Genomic DNA, 22,757 nt, shown 5'->3' with positions numbered 1-22,757 from the left:
CCCTAGCTGCTGCCTTCTGCACTTGCTTATTATCATTTAAAGAAGTAGCAAATATCAGGGATGCAGGCTGGAGGTGCACCTTGGGATGGAGTTGGGGATGCAGGCTGGAGGTATACTTAGGGGTGGAGTTGAAAATGCAACCCTGAGGTGCACCTAGAAATAGAGTTGAGGATGCAGGTTGGAGGTGCACTTAGAGGTAGAGATGGGCATGCAGGATGGAGGTGAACCTAAGGGGGAATTGGGGATGCAAGATGGAGGTGAATCTAAGGGTAGAGTTGGGGATGCAAGGTGGAGGTACACTTAGAGGTGGAGTTGGGGATGCAGGATGGAGGCTAACTTAGGGGGGAGTTAGAGATGTAGGGTGGAGGTGCACCTAAGGTTGGAATTAGGTTGTAATTTTGAGATAGGTAGGAAAGATGAGAGGTAAGAGTGTATGAAGTCTCCAGGAGATCACGGTAGGATTTTGATTCACGAGAATGATGGGAAACTCTATGCATAGACTCACTTCTATAAAAGTACCTGGTTTTTTCTCCTTTTTTTAAATTTAGAGGAAGAAAACTAATTTTAACTAAGATAAAATAATAATTACATTGATCATGTGTTTAAATTCAAAGTATTGTATATAATTTAAAAATAAAACTTACATATACTTTAACATGTTTAACATGTATGAGACTGCCTGCCATCTAGGGGAGGGGGTGGAGGGAAGGAGGAAGGGAAGTTAGAACAGAAGTGTTTGCAAGGGTCATTGCTGAAAAATTACCCATTTATGGTTTTGTCAATAAAAAAATAAAACTTAATTTAACATTTCAGTTTTAAATGCAGTCAGCATTTGACAAAATAACAGTTGAAATATTTTGTTCTCTAGGTATCCAATAACACACTGAAGGAATTTGACAAAGACAAAGCCTGGAAAGCCGTTGTGGTACAGATGGCGCAGTGACCTGAATGGCCTGGAGGGGGCGCAAGGGGAGGCGGCTTCCCTGATGTCCCAATCATTCTAGATTTTGTCATTTTCATTGGTGTTTGGGCTATCCCTACCTGTCTAACCCACCGTATTCATCCTTGTGCTCACTTGACCCATGTAAAGCCCGCCTGACCGTGTCCAGGATAAGATGAAATAGCGAGGTTGTAGAGCTATAGGTTGTTCTATGGCCCTTTGGTCTTGAGTAAGGCATACATGGGGTCGTGCTGTTGTTCTGGAATATTAGAGAATTAATGCTTCTCAGTTGTCTTGAAAATAGGGTTATTAGAACCCGAGAGTTGTCTTACTGGATCCGACCCATTGTTAATTCAACACAGTATTCTATTTCATAGTTACCATGGAATACGTTGAGGAAGGTTGTTGTTGTCTTTCTCAATGGATTTTGGAATATAAGGATATGCCCTAAATATAGTCAGTTTTCCTTTTCATTATGAGTCCATCATCCACGAATTTATCCAAACCCTTTAAAAACCAGTCCTTTGTAGCACCTCTTCAAATGATGACAGTTAGCAACTGTGCTGCAAGCTCTGTAAGGTAGGACTGCTTCTGTTTGTTTTCAACTTTCAAAATATACCCTTCTAGTCTCAGTTCTAGTCTGCTGTGATTTGGTGAGGAAATTTACTTTTATTGAGGTTGGTAATTTAATAGATTTTAGTCGTTTTCCCATTTCCCTTCTGAGCACTAAGCTTAACAGACTGAGGAATTCCAGTCATTTAAATCTGTCTTCATTCCCTAGATCGTTGTAGTCCTTCCTGCCTCTGAGTCTCTGTTTCTGTCTCTGTCTCTCTCTTCTCCCCAGAACTAGTTATGGTATTCCGGATGTGGATACTGCATAATTGATCACAAAAGGAGATTAACATCTTCTGTTTTGTTTCTCATCTTCTTCTTCTTTTTTTAAAATTATAATAACTTTTTATTGACAGATCCCATGCCAGGGTAATTTTTTTTTTTACATTATCCCTTGCACTCACTTCTGTTCCGATTTTTCCCCTCCCTCCTTCCACCCCCTTCCCCAGATGACTAGCAGTCCTATATATGTTAAATATGTCACAGTATATCCTGGATACAATATATGTGTGCAGAACCAAACAGTTCTCTTGTTGCACACGGAGAATTGGATTCAGAAGGTAGAAATAACCCGGGAAGAAAAACAAAAATGCAAACAGTTTACATTCATTGCCCAGTGTTCTTTCTTTGGGTGTAGCTGCTTCTGTCCATCATTGATCAATTGAAAGAGTTAGGTCTCTTTGTCAAAGAAATCCACTTCCATCAGAATACATCTTCATACAGTATCATTGTTGAAGTATATAATGATCTCCTGGTTCTGCTCATTTCACTCAGCATCAGTTCATGTAAAGTCTCTCCAAGCCTCTCTGTATTCATCCTGCTGATCATTTCTTACAGAACAATTATATTCCATAACAGCCATATACCACAATTTACCCAACCATTCTTCAATTGATGGGCATCCATTCATTTTCCAGTTTCTAGCCACTACAAACAGGGCTGCCGCAAACATTCTGGCACATACAGGTCCCTTTCCCTTCTTTAGTATCTTCTTGGGGTATAAGCCCAGTAGTGCACTGCTGGGTCAAAGGGTATGCACAGTTTGATAACTTTTTGGGTATAATTCCAGATTGCTCTCCAGTCTCATCATCTTCTTGATCCTAATATACTGGGCCCAGATCTGTAGGGAATGTTACCTGATACCTTGGTCTTATTCTTGTTCATCACAGCTCATGCATCTCATGCATGTAGTCTGAATTGTTTTTTCCCTTATTGAAATCCATATACTAATTTCCTAATACTTATGAAGAGATTTACAAGTTGTTATAGTTTATCCCTTTGGGCTTGATATATCATTATTAAGCAGATGAATCCCTCAAAGCTGCAGATCTTGCTAAGTATTCCTTTTTCCTCTAGTCTTTGGATAATCAAGCAACAAATAATCTTATTGCAATTGGTGAGTAATTTCATAAAGTAGATAGAGCCTTGTAGGGACAGACCATTTTTAATAACCCCTTGCTTTTTGAGTTTAAGCTAGTTCCCTATCTGTGATAAAACAGATTTCCCACCTCTTTGTGATTCTTTTATATTTTTGGCAAACAGTCTTTGGTGTGGAACCCTGTCACAACCTTTGGAAAGTCCAAAATATTCTACCAACAGATTCCCCTTTGGCCTCAATGAATAATACATTTATCCCCAGTGTTTCTTTTACACTGTTTTCCTTTCCTTACTAGATTTCATTTAAGCTTTCCATGGTTAGATCTTCCTGCCTTGTCTGGGACACTGAGATTTAAAGACCCTCATGACCTTTCTGACTTTGCCTCCATAAGGTTAAGGATGGCAATCACTTGAACAGTCCTGCCAATAAGTTGCTCTTTCATAATCACAGTACGGTGTTACTGTTCTTTAGTCCTTTTCTGCCTTCCTAATCCTTTCTCTTAGGCCTTTCACAAACTTGAAGAAAAAATGGAGCTTACTGTATCTTTTTTTTTTTTTTTGCCAAGTGGAAAGGATGTTAACTGGGTTGGTGAAATAATGCCAGTGAGGAGATTTTCCATGATTGTAGCCCAATTGTAGCAATAGGTCATCAGATTTAATGACCGTTTCCTCGGCTCACTCACTCTTCATTTGGTACTGATATTTGCATGACTTGGGCCAAATGGTTTGTAATCAGTCACAATTGCAGAGTTTAAGTTACTAAGAAGCGCACTTTCACTTTTGGGATCCTTGTGGATGAATTCTCTGCATGGATCCAGGAATCTAACCAGGTTCTAACCAGGCTTATGCTGTATTTCCTTGTTAGTGTCAATTCTTTTCTTTTTAATAGTGTTTTATTTTTTCCAAATTTATGCAATGATAGTTTTCAACATTAACCTTTGCAAAACTTTGTGTTCCAAATTTTTCTCCCTCTTTCCCCTCCTAAGACAGCAAGCAATCTCATTTGGGTTAAGCATGTGCAATTCTTCTAAACATATTTCTATATTTATCATGTTGTGCAAGAAAAATCAAATCGAAAAGGAAAAACAGGAGAAAAAAAACCAATATGGTGAAAGTTCTATGCTTTGATCCACATTGTTTCTTACATCTTTCTCTATTGGAATTATCTTGAATCACTTTGCTGTTATAAAGAGCCAAGTCCATTATAGCTGATCATCACATAATCTTTTACTGTGTATAATGTTCTCTTGGTTCTGCTTATTCAACATCACTGATGCTCACTCAGCATCAGTTCATGTAAGTTTCCAGGATTTTCTGAAATCTGAATCTGATCATCATTTCTTATAGAACAATAATATTCCATTACATTTATATACCAAAAGTTACTCAGCCATTCTCCAACTGATGGGCAACCACTCAATGTCCAGTTCCTTGATGCTATAAAAAGTACCGCTGCAAACATTTTTGCACAAGTGGGTCCTTTTCCCTCTTTTATGATCTCTTTGAGATCCGGACCTACTAGAAACATTGCTGGATCAAAGGGTATGCACAGTTTCTTAGTCCTTTGGGCAGAGTTTCAAATTGCTCTCTAGAATGGTTGGACCATTTCACAAGGCATTAATTTTCCCACATCCCCTCCAATATTTATAATTGTCTTTTCCTCTCATCTTAGCCAATATGACAAGTTGTCAATTCTTTCCTAAGATAATTTCTAAAGGGTTCTAAAAGGCACGATGTTATTAATGGTCCTGGAAAACAAGCTACTCATTGATGTACTTTGTATTGAATAGGCAAAAGTAGAATCACCATATGGATCAGTTTGGGTTTTGGAGTCCCTTGCAAATAAATACTGAGTTAAATGTTAAGGTATCCCAAGATCTGAAATGTGCCTTATCTTAATGTTCTGTCTATGGTACACAGACTCTCACCCCAAAGTCATAATTCAAGATTCAACAGATTTGTCCAAAAATTAGTTATCAGTGTCAGAAGTTAGGTGATTCATTATTTTTCCTTTGGCTGCTCAATATAATATTTAATATTCCAAAATGAGACATCACCCACTTTTTCTAAAAAAAGCTTTTTTTTTTTTTACCTGCTTCCTAGTGTCAGGTTTTGAGCTCATAGGGAGGTAGATGTTACCAAAAATAGTGTTAGAACAGAGTTGTGTGTGTACTTTTAGCTAGTAGAGTAGTTCCATAGAAAAGTTAACTAGCTTAGGACCTGGGAATCATATCTTCAGTAGTAATCTTATCATTTTCCTATTTACTGGAAAGCCCAACAAAATAGTATAATTGTCATTTCCAACATAATTGTTTCTTTTAATTCATATTTCTGTTACGGTGTATCTTCATGTTGTTTTCATAATAAATGCTGCTCATTGAAAAGAATCTCTGGTTTTTGGATGAAAGTACTCGCTCTGCCATCACAGATCAAAGCTCCCTAGATGGTGTTCATGAGGGAGTGGCGCCAGAAATCCATCCTATAGTAGTCTGATGACATGTTTGTTTAAATTCTGCATACCTGGAACAGAATTATCCCTTTCCACATCATAAATGCTTCTCCTGACCTGATGATCATTCTCAGTCACCCAGCCTCCTTAGCCAGGGTCATCCTTGACTCCTGCTGTCATCTTGGCCTGCTGTCAGGTTCTTTCCTTCCAGAAATCATCACATCTATTCTTTTCTCTCCATGTCCACTTTGGCTCAGCTTGGGTCACTGCCACAGTGTGAGATCCTAAGTATTCTTGCCTCCCTCCCCCCCACCCTCAGCTGACTTAGTGTCCTCACATGACAAGCTCTTCCCTATTTTCCAAGTCTTAAAACTGGGCCCTTTTCAGCTCTGTTTTCTGTTGCACTTCTAGGCACACCGTTTATTCCAAAACACTCTCTCAAGTGTTTCTTGAACCTTTCCTGGGTATTGTTTAGGCCAGGTGCTGGGGATATACTTATAAAAAACAAGTGAGCTTGAAGTCTACTTGGGACAAAACATGTTTGTGGATTTAAAATAAATACAAAGTGATTTGGGGTGGAGGGAATCGGGCCTCTAAAGTAGGAAGCACCAATTGAACCTTTATGAAGGGAAAGAGGAGATGGTTTGGGCTGATAACATTAAGGGGTTGGGAGACAGCTTGGGCAAATGTATCATGATAGGTTATGGAAGGTGTGTTTGGTCACAGCAAGTTGGATTGTGTGGTGTGGGTCTGGAAAGATGGATTCCACAGCAAGATCATAAAGAACTTCGCCAAGCTTAGGTGGATCAGTGCATAGGACTGTGGGCCTGCAATCAGAATCATCTTCCGGAGTTCAGATCCCATCTTAGACACTAGCTGTGTGATCCTGGGCAAGTCACTTCGATGCCTCAGTTTCCTCATTTGTAAAATGAGCTTGAGAAGGAATTGGCATGCTACTCCAGTAGCTTTCCCAAGAAGACCCCAAATGGGATCATGGGAATAGGGCATGATTGAAAGGACTTAATAACAAAAGATTCAGTTTTATTTTATCCCAAAAGCTGTGGAAAGAGAGTAGAGTTTCTTGACTTTCACTGTAGTCCAGGTAATGAATTACTAATCTTCAAGCATCTATTAAGTGCAGGCCCTAACGGGCCAGTTTCTGTCCTTAAGAAGCTTCTGTTCTATAGGGAGACCAAGCAGTGTCGAGGACAGCCAGAGAGGAGCGAAGTTTTGGGTGAGTGATGAAGCTGGAAACCTGGATACGAAGGGCTGAGGAGTGAAGGAGGGCAGAGAAAGTGGGAAGGAGAGCGCACAGATAATAGTTGGAAGGAAGGGTGGCCTGCCGGGGACCGATAGATGTTTGGCGGCCGTGAAGACGGATGTGTTGGCGAGATGGAAGGTTAACCGGGACGGGGAACAAAGCAAAAAGATGGTTCTCGGCAAGGGCAAAGGTCACCTGGGCATGGGAATCTGGCCACGGTATTTAGAGAAGAGAGGAAGCTTGGGGTAAATGACCTGTATTTTCTTGGCAAAGTTAAGAGGTGACATCCGCAGGAACCCTTCGTGGAGAAATCGGGGGCAGGCATGTGTGGGGGAGACTACCGGGAATAGCAAGATGCAGTTCGGGGGAGAGCCAATGAAGGCCTGCCCCAGAGGGTGGTCCACCGAGTCGGGAGGATTGAGCAACTGGCTGGCTTTGAAGGGAGCTGAGAACGGGCTGGAATAGACCAGGGCGGCGAGGGGAAGTGGCGGGAGAAGGACCCAGTTCGAGCTTGATTTCGGACAGCTCTGGTCCTGACCACCGAGAAATGGTCACGTGCTGAGCAGTGGCAGGACGACCCTGGGAACGCGCTCAGAAATCGCAGAGAGCTAGTCTGGGGGTGCGGGGTGGGGTGAGGGTGGTGCTGGTCTACTGGGGCAGGGTGCGGGACGCGAGGGGTGGGGGGCGCGGCGGGAAGGACGGGCCGGGGGGCGAAGGCGCGCCGTGGCCTCCGCCACGGCTTGGGCCTCCACTGCCCTCCGTCCGAGCCCCGCCCTCTCCCCCTCCCCAGCCGCACAATGGCCTTAGGGTCGCGCCGCGCCCGCAGCTCACACTGAGCGCGGCAGCCACCGCCGCCGCCGCCGGGAGCCTCGGTCTCCTGGCCTGGCGTGGCCCGGCGTGGCCCGGCGCGGCTCGGCCCGGCCCGGCCCGGCCTGGCCTCCCATCCTCCCACCCTCCCATCCCTCCCCGGCAGCCCTGGGCGGCTCCCGGCCCCGGCGCCGGCGCCGCGCCGCTCGCTGGCTGCGCTGGAGCGCCCGATCGCCGCGCCGCGGTGCCGCCGGAGTAGGGCCCAGGCCGTCCCGGGCCCGCTGCCGCCCCCCCGGCCCCGCAGCCCCACCCCGCGGGGCCGCCGCCCGCGGCGCGGCCCGGGGCCCAGGGTCTCCGGGCCGCTACCGCAGCTCCGGGCCGCACAATGCGCCACCCCGCCCGACTGGGTTGCCCCGGGCAACCGCGGCCAACGTGGCGGCGGTGGCTTCCGGGGGGGCGGCGAGGCGACCTCCAGGCCCGCCCGACCTGCCCAGGGGAACGCCGCCGCCGCCAGACCCCCCGCGCCCGGGACCCACGGTGAGCCAGGCGGCCGTCCCCGGCCCCGGGCTCGGGCCCTTCCCCCGCGCTCGGGGCTCTCCGCACCGCGCCCCGAGAGAGCGGGCGGGGGTCAGGGGTCTTGGGGGAAAGCCGCTCCCTCCCCGGCCCTCCTGGGTCGAAGAGAAAGTTTGGGGACGGCCCCGTCCAGCATCGGAGCCGGGGTCCAGGCTGCATCTGCAGGGGGTACATAATGCCAGGGGGGTTAGCAGCTGCCCAGCCGCGGGGACTCAGAGCCAGGTTTCTTGCCCTCTTCCGGAGGGATCCTTGGTGTGCCGGGAGTGGGGAGCCCGCCTAGGACCTCGGGGCCCAGCCTTAATTGAACTCGAACCTGAATTGGGGCTCGTTTCTTTAAAAAACCAAAAACCAGAACACATTGTGGGACTGAGGCGCCCCCCCTCCCCCTAGCTTGTAGGAACCTCCTTTTTACCGGGAGGAGCAACGCGGTCACTTAGCTGAATGTCTGTTCTACTCTTCCCTATGGCAAATTAGGTGGCAATAACCTTTGCGTTAAATGCAGGGCCAGGGTAGGGGACAAGGTGTGTCCTTGACAGAAATCTTCGTGGCTCCTTGTCGACCAAAATCAGCAAAGTGGGAAAACTGCAGCTGCGCCCAAAGAGGTGCTTTAATAAATGCTTATTTTTATTTTTATTTTATTTTTGATGAGGAGGCTTCCATTCCGTTTATACCTTAAGTCCTGCCTGCAATTGGCACTGCACTGAGAAAGGTGCTGGGGAAACGGGACAGGAACCAAGCAATGACCCAGCCTCCATCTAGGAACTTTGTCCCGGGAGGTGGGGGAAGGATGGAGGGGGAGGGGTGGGGGGAAGAGGAGAGAGGGTGGGCGGGGAGGGAGGATAGAACAGACTTCCGGGCACACAGAAGCTCTCAGACCAGGTAGTGTGTGTGGATGGGAGCTAGGGAAGAAACCCAGACTAGATGTTAGAAGAAGCCGGAGAGCTTCGGGGGAGCTGCCAAAGAAAGCTTCCTAAAGAGGGATGGGTTCGGAAAAAGGCAAGGGTTTCTACGGGTAGATCGATCCAGTTCTGGGGAACCGACAGCCGGGGCCGGGGCCAAGCCATGGGGGGGCCGGCAGCCTGGAAAGGTGGAGTGTTTTTTGGAGGTCCGATGCTAGACTGAGGAGCTGGCACTTTATCTTAACGGGCATTTGGGGAGTTTTATAAGTAGATCTGTCCATTAGAAGAGGATTTTGACGGCTTGCCAACTTTCCATCATCCAGGATAAGTTAGACAGGATCAGAGACTGAAAGCTGGCGACCAGTGAGAACATGGCCGTGCTAAGAACCCCAAACTAGGGAGATGGGAGTGTGGAGGAAGAGGAGGGAAGCGGGCATTTTGGGGGAGGGGGAAAAGTCAATAGTGGAAGAACAATCGGGGGAGGGGGAATCTTTTGGGGGAATTCCGGGGGATTCTCCACTTTATCCTTCCAAGCATTAATGATGAAAATTCCCTCTGTTTGAATGATTTTTTTTTTCTAAACCTAGTTACATAAACGATCTCTTTCCTAATGCAGGAAAAAGAGCCAAGAAAGGCAGAAATGATGAATTATTAATTACAGCCAAAATGGATCAGAATTATGTTGAAAAGAGACTTTCGTCAGTTTCACCTGATGAAGAAAGAAGAGAAGAAAATAGTTTGTATTTACAAATTTATCAACTTGTTTAGGGAAAAGGTGTTTAGTAGCATATTAGATTACTTTCCTATGCATAGACAAAAATGCTCAGTAATTAAGTGGATAATTGGATTGGCTCTGGAAATAACCTGTGTGCCTTTCTATTTGAATAATCGTGCCTTATAAGGCAGGAGATTTGCAGGAGAATAATTTTTCATAAAACTTTTAACCAAAAAAATCAGACTCCACTCACCCAAAACATTGTTTTTCTGGCTCCCAGTCTCTCTCAGAGCTAGAGATGGGGTCATAAAATATGTCTTGGTTTCTGATTCTCAGAGTTGGGTGAGGAAAGGAAATCTCCCACTCTGGTTCCTACTGGTTTTCACTTGGGAGTCAAAATTAAAAAAAAAAAACTAGTAAAAAAAAAAAACAATTTTAACCAATTAGCCAATTGGTTAAAACCCTCACCCTGTATGGAAAATGCTGTTTAAAATGCCAGGCCCTTTCTTAGCACATGGTGCTTTAGGATTATGAATAATACCAGCTTTATGAGAGAGCTTCTGTATAACTGGATTTCTATGTCATGATAAATGTACAGAGATTCATGAGCTTCAAGGAATTATAACCAGAAGGAATCTTCTCTTGCTACAATAGTTAGATTTCAATAGATGTAACTTGTTTTCCATTCTTGGGAGGTTAGCTCAGTGTCTTCTATCCTACTAGTTCTAAGGCCCAGGGCTTTCCTTTCTCCTTGTATGGACTTTATTTACCCCAGGGGATGTTGAGGGGAGTGGGGAAAAAAAGAAAACTTGTTAATTGGCAGAGCCCTGATTGAAAATCATCCCTCAATCTTATTCATGACAAATGGAAATGAGTTTGTGGCTCTGGTTAGTAGTAGCTTTTTCTTTTTCTTTTGTAGAAACAAACCAAGAAATTTCTCGAGAATCAACTCCTTCCCCAAAATTGGACAGATTCAAACTAGCAAGACACTTAACTGAAAAAGCAATCAAGGTATATAAATTCTAGAGCCTGGGTGGTAGAAAACTGGGGTTTTGCTCTAAGGGGGAATGTCTAATATTAAGTAATGTCTATTCCATACCACCTAACCAGAGTATTCTGGAGCAATGTAATTCATGAACCCTCTTCTCTTAATAGAGCTGTATGTAAAATTATATATCTCTTTCTTATGAAATGGGTAGATAAAATGGTTACCTATGAGCAAAGTCTTTATAGGGGGCTACTCATATTTGGAATAGATTATGTGAAGTCTAGTCTCTATTTTCCACAGTGATGGGATTAGAAGTTTTTGCAAACTTTGTCAAACTGAGAATACCAGAGGGACATCTGAGGGTTATGTTTCTCTTCCCTGTTTTCTTAATGGTAGATTCCTATTCTCTACCTCTTCTCCATGGATTCTAGTAGTCATGTGAACACACTGGGATAGAACACATGTGGGTTGTTTTTTTTTTTTTAACAAAAGGTGTTGATCTTGAATTTGGGGCAGAATGACAGCTCATTTTGCAACTCGTTATAGTTGCTACGGACAAGACACAAGCCTCTAAAACTTTTTCTCTTTGCTTTAGTTAGGACATAGGCTTTTGATGAAATATGAGAACATAAGAACTCCTTGTCTTGATTCTGCAATCTTGGCAGCAGCCCAAGGTCCCCTACATCTGCTGCTACCCTGGGAACAGGAGCCAGAGACCCTTTGTAGGAGAACTCAGGATAGCCTCTCCCTTTGGTGATCTTTGGCAAACTAACTACAGTGAGTGATATCCTATTGCTTGGATTCTGAATGCTTTCCTTTGGTTCTCTTCTTGCTGTATGTCCTACTTCCTCCCCAGAATGAAAACTTAAATTCAGGTCTTAGGATATGATCTTTCAAGATCTTTTTTTTTTCTGCTTCTCTCCTTTTTTTTTATCCCCTCCTGGAGCCAACAACTATAGGTCACAAATGGCAGCAATTTCTGCCACCTTCTGATTCAAATATATTTTCTCCTCTTCGGCTCTCAGAGGGTATCTGCTTCAGCACTTCTGAAATCTGAAACTTTTTCTAAAACACCTTGACAATTGGCTCTGATTCCAGGGACAAGGAAGCTCATTACTCTCCAAAAACCCCAATCCATTTTTTTTTCAGCAGTCCTGATAGCTTTTTTCTAGCCAGTTGAGAGCAATCTGTCTCTTCATAAATACTACCAACTCTGGTAGGCAGGTGGTCTTATTCCTCCTCCCCGTGTGCGCCCCCCTCCAGCCTTTAGAAAACCCAGATGATACAAACTGATGTATATATTGTTCTTTGGTCCACATTGGGTGGATGGCGCCTTACTGGTCAGCAATAACAGATAGCAGAGAATGCTCAGGACATCCTGTGTCCAAGGAACCCCTGGACCTCTGCCAGCTAGAGGATTTTGGGGTCTCTTCCTGCACAAGTTGCCAGGTGGGAGGGATTGCTGCCAGAAAGCAAGCAAAAACTGGTTTGGTATTATTGTTGGGGTTTAAGGCTCACTGAAATGGGTTTATGGGCTCCATAGGGGCAATATATTTTCCGGGTTTCCCCAAGTAATTGTTGGGGTTTGTTTCCTGGGACACTTCCGTCAGGAGATCTTCCTGATGTCTCAATGCGCTTTAGGAGCTAGAATGATTTTCCTCCAACTGCTGGATTTTCCCTGGGTTTGACATGACCAAATTTTTCTGGATGAGGTATTTGAAGACCTGGCTGACTTTTGATTCACGAGGTAAGATTCTTTCCTGTCTTGCTATTTCCTCCTCTTGACCAGCTGAATATTTATTAATGTTTACTCTGATGTTTCCTTGTCCTTGCTTCTATAGCAAGGAGTCCTAAGCTTCGAAATCCCTTCTACATACTTGAAGACAGTAGCCTGACCCCTTTGTCCCTATGTATAAACAGCCCAGGAATCACCATTTTTGTACTGGGTCAATACTGGAATGACTGGTTGTGACTGGTGAGCCAGGACAGGGCTTGACCAGTGCATGCCCCCTGATGTTCCTGGTGAGTGTTTCTTTGTTTGTCCATTATATACCCTGTGTGGATTGAGCCACAGTTTTGCGATACTATCAGAAAACAGCCGAATCATTGCTAGAGAAGCCCCCAGAGGAAATCTCCAGCCAGTTCATTCTAGATCTGTCCTGGAGCATGAGTGAAGTCAAGAGATTCTCTTCCATTTTAAAGGAGCTCTGCTGATGGGAATTTAAAAGTTGAGGTAGACCAGCCAGAGGGGGAGTGGAGCAATAAGGAGGTCTATGTTTCTTAGGAAGGAGCATGTAAGTGCTGTTGCCTGTCTCTCTGTCTGTCCAAAGGTCCAGAGCATTCTCTTAGCATCTGCCATGGGCTCACATTCCTATTTCCAAAAGTCTTTTTCACACAAAGTGTTCCCTAAGGTGAGCAGTGCAAGGATTGTGCCCATTTTATGGATGAGGATTCAGAGGGGAACTTTTGGAACAGATGGAGTGGCCTATCTTCACTAGCATCTGACAAATTCCATGGTTTGTCCAGGTTAAATAACGAGTAACAGATCAAAGCCAGCACTGGAGTATAATTGTTGTGATGCTCATGCGCAGGCTAATGTTCTTGGAGCTGTACCACAATTCTTTTCAAAGACAACTCCTTCCTCCCTCCCTCCCCTCTCTTCTTCCCTTCCTTCCTTCCTTCCTTTTGTTCCTTTTGTTCCTTTCTTCCTTCTTTCCTTCCTTCCTTCCTTCTTCCTTCCCTTTTCTTCCTATCTTCCCTCTTTTTGTCCATTCTTTAATTCCTTCTTTCCCTTTTCCCTCTTTTTTTCTTCCTTTCCTCTCCATTTTTCTCTCCCTTTTCCTTCTTTCCTTCCTCTTCATTCCTTCTCCTGTTTTCTCTTTCATTTCCTCCTTTCCTTTCCCTCTCCTTTCCCTTTCCCCTTCATCTTTCCTTTCTTCTCTCCCTTCCCTTTTCCTTTCCTCCTTCCCTCTTTCTTCCTCCTCCCTTTCTTTCCTCCCCCTATTTTCTTCTTCCTTCCCTTTTTTTGCTTTCTTCTCTCTTTCCCTCCTTTCTCTTTTTCATTCCTTCTCCTTTTCTTTTCTCTTCCTTTCCCCTTCCTCCCTTTCTTACCTCCCTCCTTTTTCTCCCTCTTTCCTTTCTTTCTTTGTACTTTCTTCTCCTCTTCCTTTCTTTCCTCTCTCCCTCCCTCTTTTTCTTCCTTCCTTCTTTCATTCTCTTTTTTCTTTTATTCCTTCCTTCCTTGCTTCCTTCCTTCTTACTTATAAGCAAGGACACTAAAAGATGCCTGAGCCTCAGCTCTGGATGCTGCTCCTGGGGTAGCAGCAGCTGCTGAGCTTCAAACTCAATAGGGGTATGCTTGAGGCTGGGGGGACTGTTACTGCTTTTCTTTTCTTTTCAGATGCCTTGGACCCTGCTGTAAAGGAAGTTTGGGTTCTTTATTTGCTTGTGAATGTCAAACTTTGTCCCAAATCTAATTCTGAATAAAGCAGACCAGGTTTGACCTGAATGTGTGTTGTGCCCGTTTTGCAGCATAGCCTTTGGAGTTGGGGAAGATCATTTCTTTCTCGGGTCCCTTCCCTTTGAGATCTCTTCTTGGGATGAAAGAACAAAGGAAGACCGTGGTGGAGCCCTAAGGGGGAAATTTAGCCCTTGCTTCCTTTAACTACTGCATAGGCTTTCTTCATAACCCAAGGCGTGACCTTGGGCCAGAAAGCATTACTGGCAGTGTTGGGAGAGCCCGGAGACTCCATCAGAAAGCAATGATAACCTCAGTGCCAGTGAGGGTCCACAGAAAGCAGCGATGACCTCAGTGCAAGTGAGGATCCATAGAAAGCAGTGATGGCCTCAGTGCTGGGTGAGGGTCCGTGAGCTATATTGTGCAGGATGATGTCAGAGCCTGGCCATAATGGGGGTCCAGAGGTGAGGAGTCAGAAATCATCCCAAAGACCTGCAAAACTTGATTGTGTGGACTCTATTTTCAGCCATCAGGGTGGCCAACTAAGAAAGTGGCTGCACTCCCAGAAATCATGGACATTTCTTTACATACTCGGCCAAAGAGCACCAGGACCAAAGAAACTAAGGTAGCTGGGGAGGAAGGGGGCAGGCTAAGAATCAGAGGGCAGGCAATACACCCAGAGAATTATCATCAAGCATATTAATGCCACAGTGAAGCCACAGAGCCATTGGGGGAAGAGGAACTGGATCCTGGGAAAGCTAGATGGGAACATCAAGAATGGAATGAACTATGGAACAGTTCATCTTTTGGATGGGGTGGGCTGATGTGATGTACCCACCCACCCCGGTGTCTTTACAGAATCATGGTTCTTTGAATGTGGGTCCTGCTCCACCCACCCTCCTTCTTCCCCTTAGGACTCTATGCCAGAATCTGGGATATGACTCTGTGGGGTAGCACTGAAGTAACCACTTCTTGAGCTGTGGAGCTCTAGCAATCTTCCAACTGGCATGATCCTTTTGACTTTTCAATCAGTCATGTTTTTGGGAGAGTGGGATCAACCTGGAATCCTCCTTGTCGATGGGTTAATGGGAAACAAGGTATAGGGTTCACTTGTGCCTAACAGAGGAGGGATGGATTGGAAGACAGCCTTTAAAATAGCTTATCAGCAGAGGGACAAGGTACATGATCCTCGGGGGCAGCTGGAAGCAATCCTTTGGGCATGATCTTCACCTTCACAGAGCATCCTTCAGAGCAGAAGTAAAATGTGGGTAGAGACCCAGGGAGCCTGCACATTTTGGGTTGCCTGCCTTAGGCATTCTTCAGTTCTTTTAGGAAGTCATCCCTGGCAAGAACCTCTTTCCTGGGGGTGGAATCCCTTAATGTGGATAAAAGAAGAGGGGATGCTTTACTGTCAAGAATGACTGGAAACGCCTCCAATGTCCTATTAGGAGGAGACCTAGTCAAGAAAACTGGAGGCCACTGATTGCAGTCTTGCTGATGACAGTAAAGGAACTGGAGGTGGGGTGGGCTTGAATCCTTAGCACTTAGGTTTTTCCAGAAAGGGAAGATGTCAGAACCTTTGTTTTGAGACTTAAGCAGATGGCTAAGTCATACCAGAAAGCATCCTGGAGAAACATACAGGCTGCCTCCATGGTAGTGGGAGATTTGAGGCATAGTAGGAAATATCTTTTTTTGGTCATCATTTGGATACTTGGTAACCACAGTGTTCTGTCTGGTGTTTCCTTCTCTTTAGCCTAAAAAAATCCTTCATTTTCCTACCTCCCCAAATAATTCTTTTCTTTACCCTGTCTAGCTTACCCCTAAGTTATTGTCCAAGATCTCTTCTGCTGCAAGATCTCACTGCTTATCAACCAGGAAGAATAGTCTACATATTTTCACTGCCTCCTCTTTTCTCACTATTCACCCACTTCTCAACACCTTGTAATCTGCCTTTCATTCCTTCCTTTCCTCTGAAATTATTTTCTTCAACATGATTAACGATCTCCTTGACACTCAGTCTATTGATCTTTTTTCATGTCCTCATCCTCATTATCTCTGCAGCATTTGACATTATTGATCACTTTGATAGTCTCACCTGTCCTTCCAAGCATGAAAGCACTCTCGGTTCTTCTGACTCTTCCTCCTGATCTAGGCTCGTTTGCCAATTACTTCTGTATTTTATACTATTAGCTAGCCAAAGCTTTTGCCTTTCCACCTTTTGGCAATCATATGTACTCCTGTGGCTTCAGTTTGTACTTCTCTCCAAATGACTGAACCTCAGGTTTGTCCCTCAGGTCCAGTCCTGGATCCCCGGCTCCCTGTCGTTGGACATTTTCAACATCTTAAAAGCCACATGTCCAAACTTGATTTTATCTTCTCTCCAATGTGCAATATCTCCTCCTCCTTCCATTGCTGCCGAGGGTTCTCTTCTGTCCCTTTATCTGAGGCTCACCACTGCCATTTTTCAGGAGATCAATGGAAAGGGCCTACCTATTTGACATTTTGTTATTTCTTAAACCATATATGTAGCTTGGTGTCTTGAGAGCAGATGGTAGGTCTTTGTGGGATGCCCCTGGGCATGTGCCTCAGACATTCTCATTTCTTTATGATTGAACTGGCATTTCTTCAGTTTCACAAGAAACTGATATATATGAGATGTGAAAGGGGCTGCCTAGCTAGGGGTTCCGGGATAGAATCTCTCTCCCTACATACAACAACTATCTGCCTCCAGAAAGTCACATGAAATGTGGAGATCAGGAGACTTACTGGGAAACTGACAAGCTAACAGAAAGCAGCACCATGGACAGAAACAACCCACATTTAAAAGAGTGTTGTTTAAAAAGTCTTCCATTCATCCCCTCTTATGTGGACCACATTGTTGGTTCCATGAGGAACCATCTTGAAGAGATGGGTATTTTGCAACTGGCTCAGACCAGGATCAGTGCCTGTACCCCAGGCATTCAAAGCCTGGTAATTTCAGCTAAGTCTTAGTGCCCCACTTTTCCTCCTCCCAAACAGGCTCAATGCTCTCTTGGGGGGAGAGGGGACAGATTAAGGAAAGGGTCAAAGAAATCAGAAGAGGACTATCATTGAACCTAGATCTCAATCCAGAGCCAAAAGCAAAACCAGTGGGCAAAGGGTCCCCTCAACTGCAGCACTACAGAATTCTTTCTGAAGCCAAATTGATTCAAGTGCACTGATGCTTGGAAGTCTTTGGCCTCCTCCAGGAAGCATGGGTTGGGGAGAGGAGGATCCATCCAGGCCTATAGGATGCCGGAGAAATACCACAGCAAGTCTCGCCTCTGCTGGGAGAGTCTATTGGCATGGAATTGTGCTGCTGTGTATTCCTAAATTTTAGCAAATTTTCCCTTATATCAAAGTGAAACTTGCATCTCTATAATTTTCTGTCCTAATTCAATCCCAGAGGCCAGAGAGAAGTCTGAAGTCCCTTTCTACATGGTAGTCTTAATGTGTCGTGTCTTCTCCAAGAGAAACACTTCCTCCTCCTGAGGATGAAGGTGAAGTTGCTCTCTTTACATGCTCATCAATGACAATTTTAAAATGGGAATTGACCAGGTCAGAGACCTGCCCCCCTTCACTATCACCGTGTGAAGTTAAGGCTAGCTGGGAAGCCAAGGTTGCAGTTCTGTCACTGGCATATCCCTGCTCTGTGATGGTGGACAAATTGTTTCACTTCTCTGATCTTTGCAAGTTGTTCATCTAGAGAATGGAGATGTGCATCTTCAGAACTGTTGGTCTTGATGGATTAAGAGTTGGTCTCAAAGCCATGAAAAACTGAGCTACAGCCCAGCCTTCTGACTCTTGCAAGTTGTGCATCGAGAGGATGGGGATGTGCATCTTCAGAACTGTTGGTCTTAGTGGATTAAAAGTTGGTTTCAAAGCCATGAAAAGCTGAGCTACAGTTTAGCATTCTGACTCTTGCAAGTTGTGCATCTAGAGAATGGGGACGCGCATCTTCAGAACTGTTGGTCCTAGAGGATTAAGAGCTGGTCTCAAAGCCATGAAAAGCTGAGCTGCAGCCCACCATTCCGACTGTTGCAAGTTGTGCATCTAGAGGATGGGGATGTGCATCTTCAGAACTGTTGGTCCTAGAGGTCTCAAAGCCATGAAAAGCTGAGCTACAGCTTAGCATTCTGACTCTTGCAAGTTGTGCATCTAGAGAATGGGGACGTGCACCTTCAGAAACTGTTGGTCTTAGTGGAATGAGGAGCTAGCCTCAAAGTCAGAAAAAATCCTGCTCCTGACTCTTGCTTGCTATGACAGAGTAACAGCCAGTACAGGCAGAAAGGCACCACTTGCTTGGACAAAGAGAGTTCCAAACACTAGTAAAATCTCTGGTCTGGGTGCTGTCCTCTATATGCCTTTTAGAACCCTTGGAAGCCCCAAATAAGAAACCTGGCCATTGCCCAACACTGGATTTTGTTATTAGTGCATTTGGAAGTCACGAATAAGTACCTAATAACAGCTGCTTCATCTTGTTTGGGTTCAGGTAACTTTTTTTTTAATCAATGAAATTTCAGCTTCCTAGTTTCAGCCCCTGGTTCTAGCCCACTGAAATCTTTTTGGCTTGTGTCTTCCCTTCTATACTTCTCTTGGATCTACCCTTTCTCATTTGCTCAGAATTGAGGCAAAGCAGACTAAGTGGGCTCAGTTATGTAGAGGCAGATTTTGATTTCAACATGTAAGGAAATATATCTTAACAATTTGCCTTGCTTACAAATAGAATTAACTAACTGGAGAAGTAGTCCCCCTCCCCATAGTAGAACAGAAACTTGCTTGAATTGGGATTGAGTTAAGGGACCTCTGAGGACTCAATTCTGTGCAATAGATCTGAAAAAAGAGCGGTTTGGAAGGTCTTCTGGCTTTGCCTTTGCTTTATCTTGAATTTGGTGGCAGGAGTTGGAATTGATGGGCAGTTTTGCCTGATTCATTGATTGATAACTCGGCCCCTCAAAATTGTATCACTTTTCCTTGAGATAGTTTTAGTTTCCAGAAGTTCTTTCTCCTTTGAGTTTTGAACCTCATTAAGTAACTATAGATTCTTAACCTGGGATCTTTCAATTTGGTTTTAAAAATATTTTGATAACAATATTTCATTTTTCTTTTTCATCTTATGTATTTTACTTTAAACATTTTTATATAACTCTGAGGAGGCATCTATAAGTTTCATTAGACTGAATGCCAGAGGGGACAAAGAGTCTTTGGCATAGAAACAATTAAAAACTCCTGAAGTAAGTACCTGGAATCAGAGGTGTCAGGAATCAGAGCAGCAGACCCTTGCTTCAGATGGTTACCACTTATATTATGCAGTTTTCATATGAAGAAAGAGAAAGGATATGTAGATCACAAACTTGGATCACATTCTGAGTAATCCACTTCAAATGGAGAAAAGGAGCAGGGGAACACAGGCAAGGAACAGGGATCAGAGTTTAGGTTGGCTGAATCTTCTAGGCTTCTAAAAACACTTGGGGGGAAAGAGGCAGGAAGTAGAGTGATCAGGGGGGATCAGCAGCCACTAACCAATTAAGGGCAATTTGCAGACTGATGAGGATTTGTGGGTATGGATGCTTTTTGGCCGATTGTGGGAATTATTGCAAGCCACTCAAGGACCTATATCTTTCTGACACTGGGCCCAGATCTGGACTTGGTTATTTTTCTAAAAAAAAAGAGATCTTCTTCCAGAGAAGATTAATATACTGCCTCATGGATGCCATAAGAAATTTATAGCAGGAAAAGAAAATCCAGTTCTTTTGTTTTTGCCACAATTTGTCCTGTCAGTTGAACATGGTTCATTTCTTCTTAGGACTTATGAACAACAAACTGTTCTTGCTTGTCAAGGAGTAAAAATGTTAATATTTTACAGAGTGGAGATGGAGAGTTGCTTCTTGCCAGCATGGGCCAAGGGTTTGGGTCAGATAGGATAAAAAATATGATTCTGAATACACCTGTGAATAGATGTATACTTGGGTTTTGTGACATTTATCATGGTTTTTATACTTTTTCTGCCAACACAGTCTGCATTCCCTTCAGATCTTAAATGATCAGAGTTACTGTGGCTGAAAAAACAATCATCCCCATAGCCAGCCTTGTTTGGTACTTAACTTCCTAGAATTTAATTAAATAGGCCAGGCTGTTCCTAGTCATGTAGACAAATTTTAGAGATGGGAAAACTCAGGTCTAGTGGAGTTAAGTGATGTGGCCAAGATCATATGACTTTTAAGTGCCAGATCTGGGATTTCAACCCATTTTCCCAAGACTTAATCTCAGGCTCTTCATACCATATATAGCATATTATCCAGCTTCTCTTTGGTCCAAAAGACTTTGCCTTTGGTCTATGGGCTTTGATCTTTCATTTCTTGCCCAACTTTCACCAATCTTATGTCCTAGTTTTAGATACTAAACTTCCTTTACCTTCTTGGTCTTGGATGTGGCATGATTCCCTGATTTCAGAGATATTCTGGGCCCATTCGCTTATCTGGGTCTTCATGCCAATTGTGACCTCTTCTCTTCTTCCTCCAGACTATTTCACTGGTGATCTCATGAGCTCCCATGGATTTAATTACCTTCTCCATACTTATTCTCAAATCTACCTTTCCTTCCTCCATCTCTCTACTGATCTTGAATCTCAATTTCAATTGCCTTTCAAGACATCTCAGACTGGAAGCTCAATAGACATCTTAAGCTCAGTAGGTCTAAAACGGAACTCATCTTTCCCTCCAAACCTTCCCTCTCCCTAATTTCCCTATTACTTGCTATAGAAGGCAACACCACTCTCTTGGGCTCTCAAACCTACAAGCTAGGGGTTATCCTGGACACACTTTTGTCTCCCTCACCCTCATAATCCAAATACTCAAACCTGTTGATCTCACCTCTGCAGCATCTCTTGCTTTCACCTCTGCAGCATCTCTTGCTTTCACCTCTGCAGCATCTCTTGCTTTCACCTCTCAACATCTCTTGTTGATTTCACCTCTGCAGCATCTCTTGTTGATTTCACCTCTGCAGCATCTCTTGTTGATTTCACCTCTGCAGCATCTCTTGATCAGCAGCATCTCTTGTTGATTTCACCTCTGCAGCTTCTCTTGATTTCTCTTCTGAAGTATCGCTTGTTGATTTCACCTCTGCAGCATCTCTTGATCTGCAGCATCTTTTGTTGATTTCACCTCTGCAGCATCTCTTGATCTGTAGCATCTCTTGTTGATTTCATCTCTGCAGCATCTCATGATTTCACCTCTGCTGCATCTCTCCAAAATGCCTCCTTCTCTCAGGCCCTTACCACCTCACCCTTGAATTATTACAATAACTGCTGGGATGGGGCAGAACTGGGGTGCTTGATTCTAGTTTCTCCCCTTTCCAATCCAACCTGCATTCAGCCACCAATGTGATTTTCTGAAGTGCACATCTGAACTTATGAAGGAATTGTCTTTTGCATCTTTTTGTACTTATCATAGTGCGCCCTGCATATATTAGGTGCTTAATAATTCAATCACTTAGTAAAAATGAGTAATTCATTGATCTTTTCCTATTTCTACTGCCACCTTTTGGGTCTCTGATTCTTGAACTCACATCCTTATGATAACTTAGTCTTCTTGACTTTAAGGAAAATGTTTTCTTTGTTTGTTGAGACACTTGGGTTTAAGTGACTCGTCCAGGGTCACACAGCTAGGAAGTGTTACGTGTCTGAGGTCATATTTGAACTCAGGCCCTCCTGACTTCAGAAATGGTGCTCTACTCACTGTGCCACCGGGGTGCCCCCCCAAAACACTTATTTATAAAGGAAAAGAGGCTAACAATTTAGAAATGACATACCAAGGTAAAAAAATGAAAATGTATTAAGCAGTTCTGTCAAGCTCCCTAGACCTGTTTGGTCTCATGATCTTTTGTAGTTGTTTTCATCTCTGAAAATGGTCTTGAACTACTCCAAGAGGGATATCTCCAGAACACTTAGGACTAATTTGGAATTCATTTTCCTGTTTCTCCTGCTTAAACATTTAATTCTCTCTCTTTCAAGGCAGTATGATTCAGGAATGGTTTTCAGGACTGGCCTCTATGATATGGGTCTATGTATTATTGACACTGACTTGACTGACAGTCTGCCACAGTCTGAGGCTTCTTCTTAGCCTAGGGAGGCCTCCACTCAAGCAAGAGTTGATGTTAACTCCAAGACTCAATAATGACAGGCTCAAAGAAATCTCCAGGGTTACACAGAATAATTGGCAACACTAGATGTCAGCCTGGAGGGGGAAGTCTTAATTTAGCACAGTATTTCTGAAGCAATTCGCTATTTATGCTAATAACATACAGTGATCTGCTCATGCAGAACCATTAGAGATTGACATGATAACTGACATGACTAAGAAGCTCACTTTCATAACCATTGGTAAACCTGAAGATACCTAGTAAAGTATGATGTGCAATCTAATTGATAGCTTAGGTGGATAGTTGTGTGTTACTAGAGTAAGGTGGGGAGGATGAGATGAAAATGTAGCTCTAGTTCAGAAACACTGAAGGAAGTGGTGAATGGTGATAGTGGTGTTGGAAGGAAGAGGAGGTAGAGGTGGCAGCATTTTAAAATAATATAATTTGAATGGCTTTATTTACTTATTCATTTATTTATTTGCTTATTTATTTATTTGTTTATTTGCTGAGACAATGGGAGTT

General features: G+C 43.9%; 2 protein-coding genes and 1 long non-coding RNA gene across 22 annotated transcripts in view; 2 read left to right on the top strand and 1 right to left on the bottom strand.

Moving 5' to 3' along the window:
* The window catches only part of MLC1 (modulator of VRAC current 1), a 28,440-nt gene extending 26,920 nt beyond the window's left edge, over positions 1-1,520 (top strand). Inside the window, exon 12 of the mRNA XM_003770791.3 lies at positions 869-1,520. Within this exon, the coding sequence (XP_003770839.1) occupies positions 869-943 (75 nt within the window). The 3' untranslated portion in view covers positions 944-1,520. The remainder of the gene's footprint in view (positions 1-868) is intronic.
* LOC116419407 overlaps positions 1-22,757 on the bottom strand; it is a 70,380-nt gene that overhangs the window by 26,840 nt on the left and 20,783 nt on the right. For 2 of the 4 annotated variants that reach the window (XR_004229716.1, XR_004229718.1), the window contains exon 1: positions 1,042-1,219. The exons of the other annotated variants lie outside the window; for them this stretch is intronic. This is a non-coding gene — a long non-coding RNA (uncharacterized LOC116419407). Of the gene's footprint in view, positions 1-1,041; positions 1,220-22,757 lie in introns of those variants that run through there. 4 annotated transcript variants of the gene reach the window in all.
* Positions 6,594-22,757, top strand: part of TTLL8 (tubulin tyrosine ligase like 8) — a 67,733-nt gene continuing 51,569 nt past the window's right edge. For 2 of the 17 annotated variants that reach the window (XM_031939292.1, XM_031939287.1), the window contains exons 1-6: positions 7,774-8,187; positions 8,522-8,621; positions 9,535-9,654; positions 10,553-10,644; positions 11,217-11,398; positions 12,263-12,368. Coding sequence is in view for 11 of the 17 variants with exons in the window: in XM_031939278.1 (XP_031795138.1) it covers positions 8,516-8,621; positions 9,535-9,654; positions 10,553-10,644 (318 nt within the window). In the remaining 6 variants the exon portion in view is untranslated. Of the gene's footprint in view, positions 6,613-7,771; positions 8,188-8,493; positions 8,622-8,879; positions 8,899-9,534; positions 9,659-10,552; positions 10,645-11,216; positions 11,399-12,262; positions 12,369-22,757 lie in introns of those variants that run through there. The other 15 variants (XM_031939283.1, XM_031939284.1, XM_012550391.2 and 12 more) reach the window with 13 other exon arrangements.

The sequence above is a fragment of the Sarcophilus harrisii genome, chromosome 5, assembly GCF_902635505.1.
Source record: "Sarcophilus harrisii chromosome 5, mSarHar1.11, whole genome shotgun sequence".
Taxonomy (NCBI): domain Eukaryota; kingdom Metazoa; phylum Chordata; class Mammalia; order Dasyuromorphia; family Dasyuridae; genus Sarcophilus; species Sarcophilus harrisii.
This window is presented reverse-complemented; position numbering and strand designations above follow the sequence as displayed.